General features: G+C 45.6%; 1 protein-coding gene across 1 annotated transcript in view; it reads right to left on the reverse strand.

Moving 5' to 3' along the window:
- The window catches only part of lrba (LPS responsive beige-like anchor protein), a 981,767-nt gene that overhangs the window by 810,442 nt on the left and 153,478 nt on the right, over positions 1–17,847 (reverse strand). Inside the window, 2 exon segments of the mRNA XM_038791976.1 lie at positions 9,770–9,893; positions 14,629–14,710. Coding sequence (XP_038647904.1) covers positions 9,770–9,893; positions 14,629–14,710 — 206 coding nt within the window.

Consider the following 17,847-nt stretch of genomic DNA (forward strand, 5'->3'; position numbering starts at 1 on the left):
AATTCCACAACAAAAAAAAGCCCAAGACCATAAGTCATGTTTCTCTGAATACAGTTTTATGAAAAAACAATCAATTTTAAAACATTTTATTGGAATTAAAGGAGGCAAAGCAATATAAATGATTTTGCAAACAAATTCTAAACTTGATGTGCAAGCCTTTAACAAAACACAGGCGTTTACCATTTACAGAAGATACAAGAATGATTGAAGCAGCCAGTATATCTACACCTACAAGGAATCAACATTCAGATATAGATTCATCAAAGGAATAGGAGCAAGATTTTCTTCATTTGTGTTTTATTTGCCACAAGTTATATGAATATCTACACAATGCCGAAGCACCATGGTTGCGCAGACGTTAGCACTGCTGTTTCACGGCAATGAGGACCCAGGTTCGAATCCCGGCCCCAGGTCACTATCCGTGTGGAGTTTGCACATTTTCCCCGTGTTAGCGTGGGTCTCATCCCCACAACCCAAAGATGTGCAGGCTAGGTCGATTGGCCATATTAAATTGCCCCTTAATTGGAAAAAACAATTTATTTTCAAAAATATACACAAACACATTTTTTAAAATTCAAATGAGGGGGGTTAGGCACATGCTACTTTACTTTTATCCAATGAAGTACTGTCAAATGTCACCTAAAACAAAGCCTCTTCAGACTCTAAAGAATCCAACTGTATTCCACATTACCATCCATTTAACTCCAAATCAAACTGAAATTCTACTGGAATAATTCCACTCTCAAAGAAAGTTGACAATCAGAATGTTTTTTAAACCAAAGCCAACTTGAGATTGTGGCATCTCTCTCCTTGTTCTTCAAAGATAGAACAATACAGCACAGAACAGGCCCTTCGGCCCTTGATGTTGTGCCGAGCAATGATCACCCTACTCAAACCCACATATCCACCCTATACCCGTAACCCAACAACCCCCCCTTAACCTTACTTTTAGGACACTGCGGGCAATTTAGCATGGCCAATCCACCTAACCCGCACATCTTTGGACTGTGGGAGGAAACCGGAGTACCCGGAGGAAACCCACGCACACACGGGGAGGACGTGCAGACTCCGCACAGACAGTGACCCAGCCGGGAACTGAACCTGGGACCCTGGAGCTGTGAAGCATTTATGCTAACCACCATGCTACCATGCTGCCCTTCACTATGGCGCATTCGGGCATAAGCCTACTTTTGAAAGAGCAGCAGCATCTCACAAACGTCATGGCAATGTCACTCCCCAGCTAGCTAGGAAAAGGAACATAAAGATCGTCCACATACACCCTTTCCTTCCAGATGTCGTCTTACCAAAGTAGACAGTATTGACAACTTATCAGTGGTTGAGCAGTTAGTTTGTAAACTCAAGACCTGCAGTCCTTCATTCAGTGGCACTAACAATGGTCTTGGAATATTTAACATACTGTCAAGTCAACATCGGCAAAATAGATGAAAACCCATCATTTGTCTCCTTTGTTGTTTGTTGTGTGCAAATTGGCTGCCACATTTGTCAACACATCAAACTTCAAAAGTGCATTGTTGACTGTAAAGCACTTGCAAAATACTATTATGAAAGACACCATGAAACATTTACTTTTTCTTACTATGCCATTCTAAAGCACCATTTATGTTATATTTATCAGGCATTTTCATAAAAATACCGATTTTACCCGCGAGACATTTTGGTGACTGTTGACCATGTGCAGGGTTCCACTGGTTTCCATCCACTAGTTTTTTCTCCTATCGATATTACTGAAGTCCACTTAACCTCGTAGTGCAAAGGGAGCACATACAACTCTTAGTTCACATATGTGCAATCAGCAGACACCTTACTTCACATGCCCTTGCTTTATATGCTCCACCTGCATCCAAAGCGCTGCATGCCAGCTGGCCTTTTCTGCTATGGAACACATCAGATGTAAGAAGTGCAACAGACTAATGGATAGAAAACTCGGTGCTGAATTGCAAAGCATCTGCACATTCCTGAGCCCCAATCTAAGCAAGCTTGTGATGGACAGATCCAACCAGAAGCTGCACGGAGTATGATGCAAGTAAATAAGTGTAAATCTTTCCTTTGTTTTTACCATTTGAAGTTGATGCCAGTTCCATGATATATGAACGATTAAGAATTGTCTATAACTCATTATGAAATATTCAGCATGTATTAAATAATTTAATCTTATTCATGGGGCACATGCCCGATTTCAATTTTGTGGCCCACTTTGAATAAGGAGGCCTAGGTTGCCCATCACTAGTGTACACAAGTATTTTCCATTATAATTTGTGCATATTGCTGAAGCAGTGCCACAGTAGCCACACCTGTTATTGGGCAGTGACTTCTAATGAACAGCATTGCTCTACAATGTATCTGGTAGAGAAAGAGGAATTGGTCCTCTTCATTCAAATGTTTCAAACTGCTTTCTGGTTCATGAATTATTGCGATATTGTAACACGTAACTCTGAAGCTCTTCAAATATCATTTTTAACGAAACCCAGGGTTGGGAGATAGCTCAGTAGGAGTATTTTTAAAAGACAGTAGACCAGGACTTCCGGTTGCGGCTATGCGGAGCTAAGCCGCACGTTCGGCAGCTCCCGCCAGGAACGGATCTTTGGGCTCTTTTTAGGGCCCCCAGCAGCACTTTTATGACGATTCCCGACGTGGGAAGGAGTCAGCAGCAGTTCCCCATCGGTGTATGGCCTGGACCAGGAGTGGGGCAAGCAAGAGAGCGGTGGCAGCGCCTAAGAAAAAGCGAGGGAAGAAGCACAAGATGGCGGTCGGCAGAGACCTAGAGGAATGGAGGCAGTGGGCGCAGGAGCAGCAGGAGACTCTCCAGCGCTGCTTTCGGGAGCTCAAAGTGGAGCTGCTAGAGCCGTTGAAGGCTTCCATTGACAAGCTGCTGGAGACTCAGACAGCCCAGGGGGTGGCAATCCGGGAGATCCGACAGCAGGCCTCTGAAAGAGAGGATGAGCCCTCAGCCCTCGCGGTAAAGGTGGAGATGCATGAAGCGCTCCACAAAAAGTGGCAGGAGCGGTTCGAGGAGATGGAGAACCGTTCGAGCCGGAAAAATTTGCGGATCCTGGGCCTCCCGGAGGGGTCGGACTTGGGAGCCTACGTGGTCGTCCTGCTGAATTCGCTGATGGGAGCTGGGTCTTTCCAGGGTCCCCTGGAGCTGGAGGGGGCCCACAGAATACTGGCAAGGAGGCCCAAGCCGAATGATCAGCCACGGGCGGTGCTGGTGCGGTTCCACCGGTTCGTTGACCGGCAGTGTGTGCTCAGGTGGGCCAAGAAGGAGCGGAGTAGCAGGTGGGAGAACGCGGTGGCGCGGATCTACCAGGACTGGAGTGCGGAGGTGGCTAAGCAGAGGGCTGGGTACAACCGGACGAAGGCGGGGCTACACAGCAAAGCAGTGAAGTTTGGCATGTTGCAGCCGGCGCGTTTGTGGGTCACCTACAAGGACCGACACTTTTACTTCGAGTCCCCGGAGGGTTGGGTGTGGGGGTCTGTATGTAACTGTGTTAATTACTGAGGGGGGCTTTCTGTTAAATGCTGGTTCTGTGTGGTTTTCAGGGCGGGCAGGGCACTGTCTTTTTGCGTGGGTTCAGTGGATGGGCTCGAGGTGGGGGGTAGATTTGTAGTGTGGGGAGCTGATGGTGGGAAGGGGGCTGGGGCCCCACGAGGGGCTTGGGCCGACAATGGGAGCTGCCTTAGAGGAGGCGGGGTCGGGCAGATGGAAAGCACGGGCTTTTTCCCGCGCTGCTGGTGGATGGGGGCGGGGTTGGAGCTGAGAAGTGCGGGCTTTTTTGTTCTTTTTTTCCCGCGTGAGAGCGGGAGGGGGAGGAGGAGAGCCTGCTGGTGGGCACTGGGGAGGAGTGGTAGCCCCAAGCTGGGAGGGGTCGGAGGAGTGGCGGGAGTTGCCGGTGTCAGCAGGAGTCAGCTGACTTAAGGGAGTATTATGGAGGGAGTAACGCGGTCAGGAGGGGTCCTAGCTTTGTTTTTGGGGGGGGGGGTTCCGGGTTGCTGCTGGAATGTCCAGGAAGGAGCTGGAGTATGCAGGGGGGGTCGGGATGGGGGTTTGCCGCTGTGGGGAACGGGCCGAGTGGGGGGCGCTGGCCAGTGGCGGGCAGGAGAAGGGTTATGGCTAGTCGGCGGGGGAAGGGGGCAGGGAGCCCCCTGATCCGGCTGATAACTTGGAATGTGAAGGGACTGAATGGGCCGGTCAAACGGGCCTGTGTTTACACGCACCTGAAGGGGCTGAAGGCGGACGTGGCCATGCTTCAGGAGACGCACCCGAAGGTAGCGGACCAGGTTAGACTGAGGAAGGGATGGGTAGGCCAATAGTTTCATTCGGGGCTGGATGCAAAAATCGGGGGGGTGGCGATCCTGTGGGAAAGTGGGTGTCGTTTGAGGCGTCAAATGCGGTGGCTGACAGCGGCGGGAGGTATGTGATAGTGAGCGGCAAGCTGCAGGAGGAGCGGGTGGTGCTGGTGAACGTATACGCCCCGAACTGAGACGGTGCGGGCCGCATTCCAGATCTGGAGACGGGGGGCCTGATAATGGGGGGGGGCGACACTTCAATACAGTGCGGGATCCCCCATTGGATCGATCCAGGTCCAGGACGGGTAGGAGGCCAAGAGCGGCTAAGGTGTTGAGGGGTTTATGGACCAGGTGGGAGGGGTGGATCCTTGGAGGTTTGCGAGGCCGAGGGCCAGGGAGTTTTCATTCTTCTCCCATGTGCATAGGGCCTATTCCCGGATCGATTTTTAAATTATGAGCAGGGGGCTGGTTTCGAGGGTGGAGGATGCCGAATATTCGGCGATAGTCATTTTGGATCATGGCCCGCACTGGGTGGACCTCGAGCTGGGGGAGGAGAGAGACCAGCGCCCGCTCTGGCGCTTGGAGGTGGGGCTGCTGGCAGATAAGGAGGTGGGCGGGCGGGTTCGAGGATGTATCAAGAGGTACCTGGAGGCCAATGATAATGGGGAGGTTCGAGTGGGGACGGTCTGGGAGGCATTGAAGGCAGTAATTAGAGGGGAGTTGATCTCCATCCGAGCCCATAGGGAGAGGAGAGAGGGAGAGGCTGGTGGGGAAGTTGGTGAGGGTGGATAGGAGATACGCAGAGGGTCCGGAGGAGGGATTGCTGGGGGAGCGGCGTAGTCTTCAGGCGAAGTTCGACTTACTGACCACCAGAACGGCGGAAGGTCAGTGGAGGAAGGCACAGGGAGCGGTTTATGAATATGGGGAGAAGGCGAGTAGGATGCTGGTGCATCAGCTCCGTAAGCGGGATGCGGCCAGGGAGATTGGTGGAGTTAACGATAGGGGAGGGAATGTGGTGCAAAGGGGGGCAGACATCAATGGGGTCTTCAGGGACTTCTACGGGGAATTGAGCTGGAGGAGCTGGTGAAAGGGATAGGGAGCATGCAGTCGGGGAAGGCCCCCGGGGCCGTATGGGTTCCCGGCAGAATTCTATAAAATGTATGCAGACCTGCTGGGTCCCCTGTGGGTTAGGACCTTTAACAAGGCAAGGGAGGGGTGGTGCTTTGCCCCCGACTATGTCCCGGGCGCTGATTTCCTTGATCCTTAAACGGGACAAGGACCCCCTGCAGTGTGGATCATACAGGCCGATCTCGCTGTTAAATGTAGACGGCAAGCTGTTGGTGAAGATCTTGGCCACTAGGATAGAGGACTGTGTGCCGTGGGTCATCCACGAGGACCAGACGGGGTTCGTGAAGGGAAGGCAGCTGAACACCAACATACGGAGGCTCTTGAATGTCATTATGATGCCGTCGGTAGCGGGGGAAGCGGAGATAGTGGTGGCGCTAGACGCGGGGAAGGCCTTTGATAGGGTTGAGTGGGGGTACTTGTGGGAGGTGCTGGAAAGGTTTGGGTTTGGGGAGGGGTTTTTCAGATGGGTGAGGTTGTTATACGAGGCCCCGATGGCGAGCGTGGCCACGAATAGGAGGAGATCGGAGTACTTTCGGTTATACCGGGGGACGAGACATGGGTTTTCCTTGTCCCCCTTGCTCTTTGCGTTGGCGATCGAACCCCTGGCCATGGCGTTGAGGGAGTCGAGGAACTGGAGGGGACTGGTGCGGGGTGGGGAGGAGCACCGAGTGTCGCTTTATGCGGATGACTTATTGCTATATGTAGCGGACCCAGTGGGGGGAATGCCGGAGGTGATGAAGATTCTCAAGGAATTTGGGGACTTCTCAGGGTATAAGCTCAATCTGGGCAAGAGCGAGCTGTTCGTCGTGCACCCGGGGGACCAGGAGGAGGGGATTGGTAGGCTCCCACTAAAAAGGGCGGAGAGGAGCTTTAGGTACCTGGGAGTCCAGGTGGCCAGGAGCTGGGGGGCCCTACACAAACTTAACCTTACAAGGCTGGTGGAGCAAATGGAGGAGGAGTTTAAAAGATGGGACATGTTGCCGCTGTCACTGGCGAGCAGGGTGCAGTCGGTCAAGATGTCGGTGCTCCCGAGGTTTTTGTTCCTGTTCCAGTGCCTCCCCATCCTTATCCCAAAGGCCCCTTTTAGGAGGGTCAACAGGAGTATTACAGGATTTGTATGGGCGCACGGGACCCCGAGTGTGAGAAGGGTGTTTTTGGATAGGGGCAGGGATAGGGGGGGGCTGGCACTGCCCAACCTCTGTGGGTACTATTGGGCTGCCAACGCAGCGGTGGTGCGTAAGTGGGTAATGGACGGGGAAGGGGCAGCATGGAAGAGGATGGAGATGGCGTCCTGTGTGGACACGAGCTTGGAGGCGCTTTTAACGGCGCCGTTGCCGCTCCCTCCAACGAGGTATACCCCGGTGGTGGCGGCTACCCTCAAAGTTTGGGGGCAATGGCGATGGCACAGGGGGGTGGTGGGGGTCTCGATGGCGTCCCCGATACGGGGGACTCTCGATGGGGACTCGCAATATTTGGGGTTGCAGCAGAGCCAGGAGTGCAGGAGGCGAAAGAGGCCGGTGTTCTGGCCTTTGTGTCCCTCGTAGCCCGGCGGAGGATTCTTCTTCAGAGGAAGGATGCGAGGCCCCCCAAGCGTGGAGGCCTGGATCAACGATATGGCGGGGTTCATCAAATTGGAGAGGGTGAAATTTGCCCTGAGGGGATCAGTACAGGGGTTTTTCAGGCGGTGGCAGCCTTTCCTGGATTTCCTGGCAGAACAGTAGGGAAAAAAGGCCAGGAGCAGCAGCCGCCGGTGGGGGGGGTAGTTTCGGTGGGTTGGGTTGAAGGGGCGTGTACATGTGTTCTTTGGTTATGACAGGTGTTAATCTCTTTCTTCTTTTTGTACTTAACCGGGGGGGGGGGGGGAGGTTGGTTCTTTTTTGTTTTTCTTAATTGTTAATATTTTTGTTTTTTGTTAATATTTTCTGTTATTGATATTTTGTGAAAATCTGAATAAAAATTATTTTTTTAAAAAAGACAGTAGACCTTAACTTCCCATGCAGTGGCAACTGAGTCGATTGCCGCTCCATTCAAAATGATTTAAGTAAAAATCCAGGCAATCCTATCTCAACTGGCCTCCCAACTCAGGCCAGGTGAGATACGCGTGCACTCCTGGGGTATTCTGTGCAGAGCAGCTCAGTCACAGATAAGTATGCCAACCCCACTTTTTGACAGCACTAGTTGGTGTAAACCAGCTAAGTTGAAAGGTCCAGCCAAGCTTCACAGGACTTTGAAATACCAGAGAGAATTTCAATCTGCTCAAAAGAATTTTTGTCTGCTCAGCCTCAAGTTCACCTATTTGGATTCCGTTTTGGTGATTGTCATTTAGCAACTTTTCATCCCATCTGACACTTCACTTTGCTCATTTAACTGTCACCTTTTTAGTAGGTTATAAAAAAATTCCAGTATTTATGATTGCATACCATTAAAATAATGTTGAACTACTGTTTGGACTGAGTCACTGTCTTGGATTTGCCTAGGAACAGCAGTAACATTTTTTTAAATTTTCCTCCTTGTTCACATCCATAACAACAAATAATTAACAATAACAAATACAATGGCAATTCCCTTGCCAACAATCTCCTCATCCCACCACCCTCAAATAGCTCCCAACATTTTGAATACAAAACACCAATGAAAAAGAATCATCATTAATTTACACATTCCAAATACCCCTGCCCCTAATGTTTGATGTTATCCAATTCGTGAAAATGCATGATGAACAAGGCCCATGAGTTGTAGAACCCTTCCATCCTCCCCCTCAACTCGAACTTTACTTTCTTGAGTGTTGGGAACTCCAGCAGGTCCCCCGCCACGCCAGGGCACAGGGCGAAGAAGCCGACCTCAAGCCCAGCAGAATCCGCATTCGGCCAATCAGCAAGGCGAAGGGCAAGGCATCTGCCTCCGCACCCACTTCCAACCCCGGCCTATCTGACACCCCGAATATGGCTTCTAGGAGACCTGATTAGAGTCTCACATGCACCACCCTTAATTAACCTGATTGATATTTATTGTCACATGTACCGAAGTACGGTGAAAAGTATTTTTCTGCAGCCAAGGGAACGAATACAGTACGTACATAATAGACAAAAGAATAACCGGCAGACTACATTGACAAATGGTACATCAACAAAGAGTGATTGGTTACAGTGCGGAACAAGGGGCCAAACAAGAGCAGCATAGGGCGTTGTGAATAGTTTTCTTTCAGGGAATAGATCAGTCCAAGGGAGAGTCATTGAGGAGTCTAGCAGCTGTGGGGAAGAAGCTGTACCTATGTCTGGATGTGTGGGTCATCAGACTTCTGTACCTTCTGTCTGATGGAAGGGTTTGGAAGAGGGAAAAGCCTAGGTGTGAGGGGTCTCTGACAATGCTGTCTGACTTCCTAAGGCAGCGGAAGGTGTCGACAGAATCAATGGGAGAATGGCAAGCTTGTGTGATGCATTGGGCTGAGTTCACCACACTCTGCAGTTTCTTGCGATCTTGGGCTGAGCAGTTGTCATACCAAGCTGTAATAGGATGCTCTCTGTGGCACATCTGTAGAAGTTTGAGAGAGTCGATGCAGACATGCCAAATTTCTTTAGCTTCCGTAAGAAGTAAAGGCGTTGTTGGGCTTTCTTGACTGTGGCATCAATGAGAGTGGACCAGGACAGACTGTTGATGATGGTGACCCCCAGAAACCTAAAGCTAATCGCCCATCGCCACTTCAGAGCCATTGACATAGGCGGGGTGGGGGGGGTCGTACTACCCTTCCTGAAGTTGATGATCAGTTCCTTGGTCTTTCCAACATTTAGTGATGGGTTGTTTTCGGTACACCAAGCAACCAAGTGATCAATCTTCCTTCCGTAGTCTGATTTGTCGTTGTTTGAGATACGACCCACCAGTCGTATCATCTGCAAACTTTGGATTGGAGTTGAATCTTGCCGCAGTTTTGGGCAGGACCAAAACATATGAACATGATTTGCACCTCTTCTCCTCCCCCTCACCCCCCCCCCCCCCCCCCCCCTCACCACCCCCCCCCCCTCACACCCCCCCTCACACCCCCCCCAAAACCCACCCAAACAGCATGCGGTAAGGTTAATCTGTGGCCGCCAGTCAAGGACGACTAGTTGCTGGGTAAACACTGGTGACTCTTGTGAACGAACGGTCAATCAATGTCAGAAATCTAAAAGCATAGAATAAGTGTGTGGGATGGGTGAGAAAATAAAAGTGATTTATAGAGATTACTAAATAATTTGTCCAAACAAAAATCAAACATCATGTTTAAGAAAATCATAATGTGGGCGTGATTACTTCATTCAGATCAAAAAACTTGAAATTTAATCAACAGCAAATTTACCTCCTGTTTTCACGGCTGTTGTTAAAGAGTTTGATCATGTCAGATAAGAAAACACGACGAACCTCCATAGTTTCTAAAAGCGGAGGAGAATTCCTCAATATTGTCGCAATCACTTTCAAGATTTCTGGAAAAAATGGAAATCACAGTACAGAGTCAAAAGTAATGGAATTTGCAAAGCAATAAGTACTTTAAAAGATCATATACTTAACAATTGAACAATTGTTATTTTGATTATCTGTCAGTCTTAGACTGCAGGGTATCAAGAAAAGTTGTACTGTCTTTTCACATAATTCAACAAATGTTCCTGGCTCAAAAGTAGCACTCAAATTATGGAATTGCGTTAAAGTCTCTTATAAAACTAGTTCTAATTGGTGTTTGGCTCTCAAAGGGAGATCCTATTGGATGTCAGCTGTCTTAAAAATCCTGGAGAAATAGACATTTCCTTCAACCTTCATGAAACAAATGAGACATTCCAGGGTGACGCAAAGAATAGATGACTCAATGTTTGCCAGATTTCAATGTTAGACCAGAGAGAGGATGCAGGTTTCTGTTCAATGGAATAATTAAAGTGTGGATGAAAACATCTTCAGCAGATCTGATTATTATAGACGGTAAATTGGAATAAAAATAATGGATGAATGATCCCAAGAATGCACGAGGAATAGTTAATAGGTCCTCAGATATGATTCAAAGCATCATTATGCTGTGAACTGCCCAAAGTGAATGGGCAGGGCCTTCAGAATGACACATGAAGAGAATTCCAAGGAAGAGGATCAAGATATCGATTAATCTGAACATATCATACTGGTCCTGTAATGAATGTGAGAATCTTTCTATATCAGCAGTATGTGGGTCAGATTGGTTAAAAATGTTATCTCGATTCCCTAATGCAAGGTTAAGGAAAAAAAAGTAGTACTTTCTTTAGATTTGCAATGACACCATCTTGAAGTCAGTAAAGAGTTCTAATTCCATGCGAAATGGCAAGACTAAGTCATTTTATAAGCATCAATGACATCTCTAAGGGAGATACTGGGCAGTTAAGTAAACCTTGTATGAAAAAGGCATACATGGTGCTTGACATGAAGCATAATACGGTAATTGTTAGAAAATCGGTTAATATGCAATTTACCCAGTTAGGACATTAATGTATTTCTTGAGCAAAACCTGATGTTTCTCAGTGTTGGGTAAGTATCAATGGCATCCGATGATGTGAATTAGAGAGAATACAACCAGTTAAACAGATAATTTGCTCACCCTACTTTATCAAAGGTCAAAAGAACCTAAATAAAAGATGCAGGTGTGGTTGATGGAGTTTACAAGGACAACAGAGAATCATGAAATCTGTAAGAAGTATCTGAGGATGCCACTGCATCCTACTGTAAGCCTTCCAATGACATGACTTAAATGAGGCAGCTTACATGGATCTAAAGATGCAGAAATACTTTCATTATACATTTTCTCAAACTGGTGACTAGATGTAGTCTTTCCACACTAATACATAGGGACAAAATAATTATTATAAACAAAATCATGCAGGAATGGGTAGAGGTCGGATTGGAAATCTGAAATATAAACAGAAAATGGTGATCATGATGGTCTGATGAAGGGTCATCAAAACCTGAAATGATAATTCGGTTTCTCTCCACAGATGCTGCCTGACTTACTATTTCCAGAATTTTCTGTTTTTATTGCAAGTTGGAAACTGCATGGCATGGGAAGTTCATGCAAAGAATTCACTCCGGTGGTAGAAGTGAATTGTCATCAATTAGTGTATGGAATCATAGAATACATACCATGCAGGAGGTCATTCGGCCCATTGAGTCTACACCGACCCTCTGAAAGAGCACCCTACCTGGACCCACTCCCCTGCCCCGTCCCTGTAACCCCACCTAACCTTTGAACACTAAAGACAAGTTAGAATGACCAATCCACCCAACCTGCACATCTTTCTACGAGAGAAAACCAGAGCACCCGGAGGAAACCCATGCAGACACGGGAAGAATATGGAAACTCCACAAAGTCACTCAAGGTTGGAATTGAACCTGGGTCCCTGGCCTTGCGAGACAGCAGCTAATCACAATCACCATGCCGGCCCTGGTTGAAATCCAAAATTGCTTTCGATTCTGTATGACAGTCCTCCTGTTCCAAAAAGTACTATAATTAGCTCAATTTTTTCTATGCATCTCAATGCTATACATTCAGGAATATGAGCGCTTAACAAGGCTGAGGTCTCAGAAAAAATTCAGAGAACGCTGAGGCAACGTACAAGACCATCCAAGACAGATTTCAGAAGACTATCACAGACAGAGTCATAGGTAATGGAAAGGCTCCAGTAAGGTAATAAATAGGCCAAAATTGTGTGGCTTAACGCAACAAAAATGGCGATCCATCTTTTAATTCTAATTATTCGGTAACATTTTGGACTCCAGACACCTGATAGGAGTAAACGAGAATCCTTGTACCTCAAATGCTCCAGTGTTTTGTGATGAACATCATGAGGAACTGAGTAGAGTAGACTAAAGGATGGATAGTGGTAACGAGTGACCATGATTCACATGGTGGAGCTATCATATCCACAGGCCAATTGCACAGAATGGATATTGAGGGGACATATATCACAGATAGATCTAGTGAATGGAGGGTTGCAGCAGCTGTGGGACTTGCAGGAAAATTACTGGAAGGTTTAATGTCTAGGAAGTGACTCATGTCAGAAAACGTTTACGTGGAGGAGAAAAAGCCTGCAATAATGCAAGTGGGAGATCTCAGTGTTGGTCTCAATAGACATAAAAGTGAAAGTAGAGTTCATTGCTTGAATAAATTAGACAGTCCTTGCAGGTGAGTCTTACAAGGCTAAAGCAAGGCCATTTACTTGGGGTTTTGAAGTGTGGAATACACATATTAAAGTAGACACTTCAACAGCTGGAAAATTGATCTTAAAAATATTTTTTTTTCCTTCGGCAATATATCCACAGGAGTGTGGAACAATTGTCAACAAAGCTCCATTTGCTCAGGGCAATACTTTTCAGAAAGAAATGTTTCCAAGCAGCAAATGCATAAAGAAAACAAGGGAAACTAAACATGGCCTGAATGATGTATCCAGGATATGGTACTTTTTAGCAAGATGAGATTTGAAAATAAGCTGTGTTCAACTAAAAGCAGATCCTACATTATTTTAGCAGTACCATAAGGGAATCTTCTGGGTGCCTTAATGATGAATGTTGGCTTCTTATAGGGTTATGGCCCTAAGAGTAGAGTAAAAATAAAATTGGAAATCAGGTTTGTGGGGCTTGTAGTCACTTTGATATTAAGCAAAGGAGCTGGGGAATAAATTTACAGGAATAGTTCTATTTAGAGCATTCTGGTTAATCCCAATATCACATCACATGAAGATGACGTTATGTCAAAAGAACAGATAGAGTAATTGCAAAACTTGACTGGTCAGTTGAACTGCTGTGCACTCACTAGCCCAGATGCTAGTTTTGAAATATTGGAGCTAAGTATTCAAATGAGTATATTAAATGTTTCAAGGGCAAATTAAACATTAAGTTAATAAATCATTTAGGGAGTAGTTAAATCTAGACAAATATATACTTAAATTCCCATCCTTAGGTGATCAAAGAACGATGAAGCTAGCCATATTTAGTACCTTAATATGTCTAATGGGTAGCCTGGTGCAGCTGGTTTCATTACATTTCTTACAGGTAGAAGGGAAAATGCTGTCCTTTACCTTGGAAAGCGAACAAAATACAAAAGCATTGCTTAAAGTATTTTGGCTGTTGATCCACTGGTTCTTGTGGAGGCAGTAGATATGGAATTCTATTTTGCATTGAATAAGATGAAACTTGTTTCAAAATGTTTACACATATAAATTTGTTTTTTTTTAAAGGGAGAGAATAATATGTCAAAATTTACAATTAAGAACTTTATTTATCTAATCTATGAAAATTAATGATTATTGCAGCAAATTTCTCAAGCCCCAATAATTTCTGGTGTTATACTCTGTCCTCCAGTGAAGCTTTTTGATGCCTACCAGTGAATTCCTTCACATGTTTTTTCTTATTTTCACCGAGACCGATTCTCCATCATGATCTTCTGAACCAAAATAATTTTTCGCTTCTCGGAGAATCGCGTGCCGCCGTCGGGCCGGCGTGGTGCGATTGCGGCGATTCTCCGGCCCGGCGCGGGGTTCAAAGAATCTTGCCCATGCTGATTGGGCGGCAGTGGTTAGCACTGTTGCTCCACAGCGCCAGGGTCCCAGGTTCAATTCCCGGCTGGGTCACTGTCTGTGCACTATTGCACTGATCGCATCCTTTAACAACAGAGCTATCACACATCGTTTTTCTTTCTTCTCATCTATCTGCCATGTCAAATACTCTTGAATATTCAGTTCTAAGCCTTGGTCATCTTGTAACCACATTTCTATCACATCATATACATTTACTTCAATTTGTACAACCAATTCATCCATTTTGTTACAAATGTGGTGTGCATTCATATAAAGAGGCCTATCGGGGTTGGCCACATGCCAAGAACAAATCAGTTACCTGACATCACTTTTCCTCTTTTTGGGCAAAGTACACTGGCACAACTTTCATTCATAGGATCAACTTCTGCTATATTCTCAATTACTTCCTCAGCCTTCTAGAGTGAAGGTCATCAGGGCTTAGTGCCTTTTCCACTTTTGAGTTGTAGCAGTGTTATTTAATTTCCCCAGTTAAAAACATCACTTAATTCAATCCAAAAAGTCACCGGCTGCAATCATCAAAGCTACTGCCAGGATTTTATGTTTGTAGGAGCTCAGACAGCAAACAGGGTCATAACAATGGACATAAATTGGATGGTTTTTTTTTACTGCTTACGTGGGTTTTGTATCTTCACTGATGAATCTGGGTCAGGATGCTGCTTATGCATAACTTGAGTACAAATCTGCTCAGTCAAGATCTTTAAAAAAAAGAGTTAAGATATTAACAAATTGATCATGAAACAATGCCAGTTCCAATACTTTTGCAGTCAAGAAAAAAATTCCAAACTGAAGCATCTCATAAAATGAAATCCTTGCAAATATTTGTTTTATCATATATCTCAACTGAAACATCAAGAGTTACACTAGTCTCAAAAAAATACACCAGACAATATAAAAAAAGAGTTGGAAGTGAGTCGAGTGTCAGAAAATTAAGCAATTATGATCTCATACTGTGAATAAAGCGCAAGCACCATTTTAGTGTATATACAGAATCCCAACACTGATTTATAGACAAATTCACCCCAACAATTTGTTATCCTGCTAGTTGATACCGACAGAAACCTAGTACAACATGGTGAAGCTCCAGTTCTAACAAAATGACAAATTGTAGATCTGTAACTGAATGCCATTCAGGCTAGTTACTGTAACACTTCTGGTCTTTCCTCATATAGGGATGAAAGAAAGCTAATGATGCAAGAAAGGAGTTGCAGAATAGTGGCGCATCATCAGGTTATGCAACAGAGAAATAACATGTAAGTTTCTAATTACTTCACTTGCTCAGTTTTCAATTTTAGCCTACTTTACCAAGTGCCAAGCAAAAAACATAATAGTGGGAGGATGGTCATTACCAAAATAACTGGGGGTTTTTTACAGACCAATAGTAAGCTCATTTTATGTTCTTGGCCATGTTACACTACACACGGAAATAAGATAAGGGGAGAGAAAATCTGTTGTAAAAGAATCTGCAGAACTATTTATTTTCTTTATTTATTTTCACATTTCTAACTCCGTCATCAGCGCACTGTTCATAGGTAAATCTTAAACATCACGTGACCAATCCTGCAATTCAGGCTCACAGACATAAAAGAAGCATTCAAGCTGAAGCTTCAACTGCAAGAAACTGCACTGGAGCCTTATAAAAAGGTCACAAGCTGAGAATTCTGTGGTGAGTTAACTCACCTCCTGGCTCCCCAAAGTCTGTCCACAACTAACAAAGCATAAGCTACGAGGGTGATGGAATATTCTATGCCTTCCTGAATGAGTGCAGCTCCAACAACACTCATTCAGAAAGGTTAACACAATCCAAGACAAAGCAGCTCACTTGATTGGCACCCCATCCACCACCTTAAAAACATAAACTTCCATCATAGTGGCAACAGTGTGCATCAAATACAAGATGCACTGCAGTAACTCGCCAAGGCTTCGAAACCCACAAACTCTACCCATCCAGAAGGATAAGGGCAGAAGACGCATGGGAACAGCATCACCTGCAAGCCCCTCTCCAAGTCACACACCATTCTGACTTGGAACTATTTTGCTGTTCCTTCATTGTCAAGAGTCAAAATCCTGTAAATCGTCCCCTAACAACCACTGTCAGTGCAACCACACCAGATGGACTGCAGCAATTCAAGGTGACTCAGCATCAACTTCTCAAGGGCAATTAGGGATTTGGAACACATGCTGGCCTTAGCAGTGATGCTCACATCCCATAACATCATCTTACTGCATTCCAAGGTCCTCATCCAAGATCTCAGCATATTTAAGAGTCTGATTGATCACAAATCACAATACGATGCATAGCTCACATCACAACATTTGTCTGCTGTTCTCCCTTCTCCACTTCAATATCTGCTGGTGTGCCACTTTACAAGATGTACTTTAATAGCTATACCAACTGCAGATGTATGTGCATTTACAAGGTCACAATATTCCGACTTGCATTCTAATTAAGTGAAAGACTTGGCATGCTCATCATCAGTAGCCTAGGGCTCTGTTCTCTTTCTTTTGGAACTCCAGCATGCTGTATTCTTTCAAGAATATTTGTACACTCTGCAGCCACAGTGCATTGTGGAGGGAGGGAGTGGATTGCCATGGCGACTGACTCACCACCTGACACCTCAAAGTCCTTCCACTATCTACAAATGAAATGAAATGAAAATCGCTTATTGTCACGAGTAGGCTTCAGTGAAGTTACTGTGAAAAGCCCCTAGTCGCCACATACCGGCGCCTGTCCGGGGAGGCTGGTACGGGAATCGAACCGTGCTGCTGGCCTGCTTGGTCTGCTTTAAAAGCCAGCGATTTAGCGGAGTGAGCTAAACCAGCCCACAAGTCGGGGTGTGTCACAATATGCTGATGCTCATCATCATTCAAAACAAAGCAGCCTGCTTGACTGGCACCTATCCACCTTTAACATTCACTCGCTCCACCACAGGTGTACCATGGCTGAACAGTATACCATCAGATCCACTGTTGTGGTTTGCCAAAGGCTCCTCCTGCAGCACTTAACAACTCCCTGACCTCAATACTTTTTGGGACAAGGACAGCAGACTCATGGGAACACCACCCCCAATCATTCCCCTCCTAGTTGCACACCATCCTGACATGGAAGCATATTGCCGTTCTTTCAGTCAAGAGTCAAAATCTTGGGCTTCTTAGTTAATAGCACTGCAGGAGTATCTACAGCACACAGACTGCAGCAATTCAAGAAGACGGTTCATCACCATAATCTTGAGGACAATTAGGGATGGACAATAAATAATGGTCTTGCTAGCAACGCCCACATCCCAAGAACAAATTTATTAAACAAATAAATTCAGATTAGCTATGCTAGTGGAGTGCTTTAAAATTACATTTATCATGAGAATGTCGCTTTAAGAAATGTTTGGCTGCTCATATTACTGCAGTGATGTCAGTGTGTGGGTGGAGCTGGGCAGTCTGTAAGCTTTTTACTTTCATTTTAGGCTGTTTGCTGCAGGGTGTGTTTCAGTTTCATTTTCAGTGTTGGAGCTGAAGCCAGGCAGAGCAGGTGTACTGTTGATCTCTCTACCATGAAAAGACTATCTTTTGATCATTTGGTGAATTCAGAATTATAAAAGTGTTCAGTAGTGAATGTAAACCTGATGTGCTTCTGTTAAAAGGTGTTTCTTCTGTCTTCTGGATGTTGTTTGGGAAGTTATTGAGGATTACTTGGTGTTGTATTCTTTGGGGGTTGTATTTGAATTGATGGTTGCTAAGATTTTCACTATGTTTCAAAAAGGTTAACTTGAGTTCATAGAATAAACATAGTTTTGCTTTAAAAATTACTTTTCCATTTCTGCTGTACCACACCTGTAGA

The sequence above is a fragment of the Scyliorhinus canicula genome, chromosome 3 (genome assembly GCF_902713615.1).
Source record: "Scyliorhinus canicula chromosome 3, sScyCan1.1, whole genome shotgun sequence".
Classification (NCBI taxonomy): domain Eukaryota; kingdom Metazoa; phylum Chordata; class Chondrichthyes; order Carcharhiniformes; family Scyliorhinidae; genus Scyliorhinus; species Scyliorhinus canicula.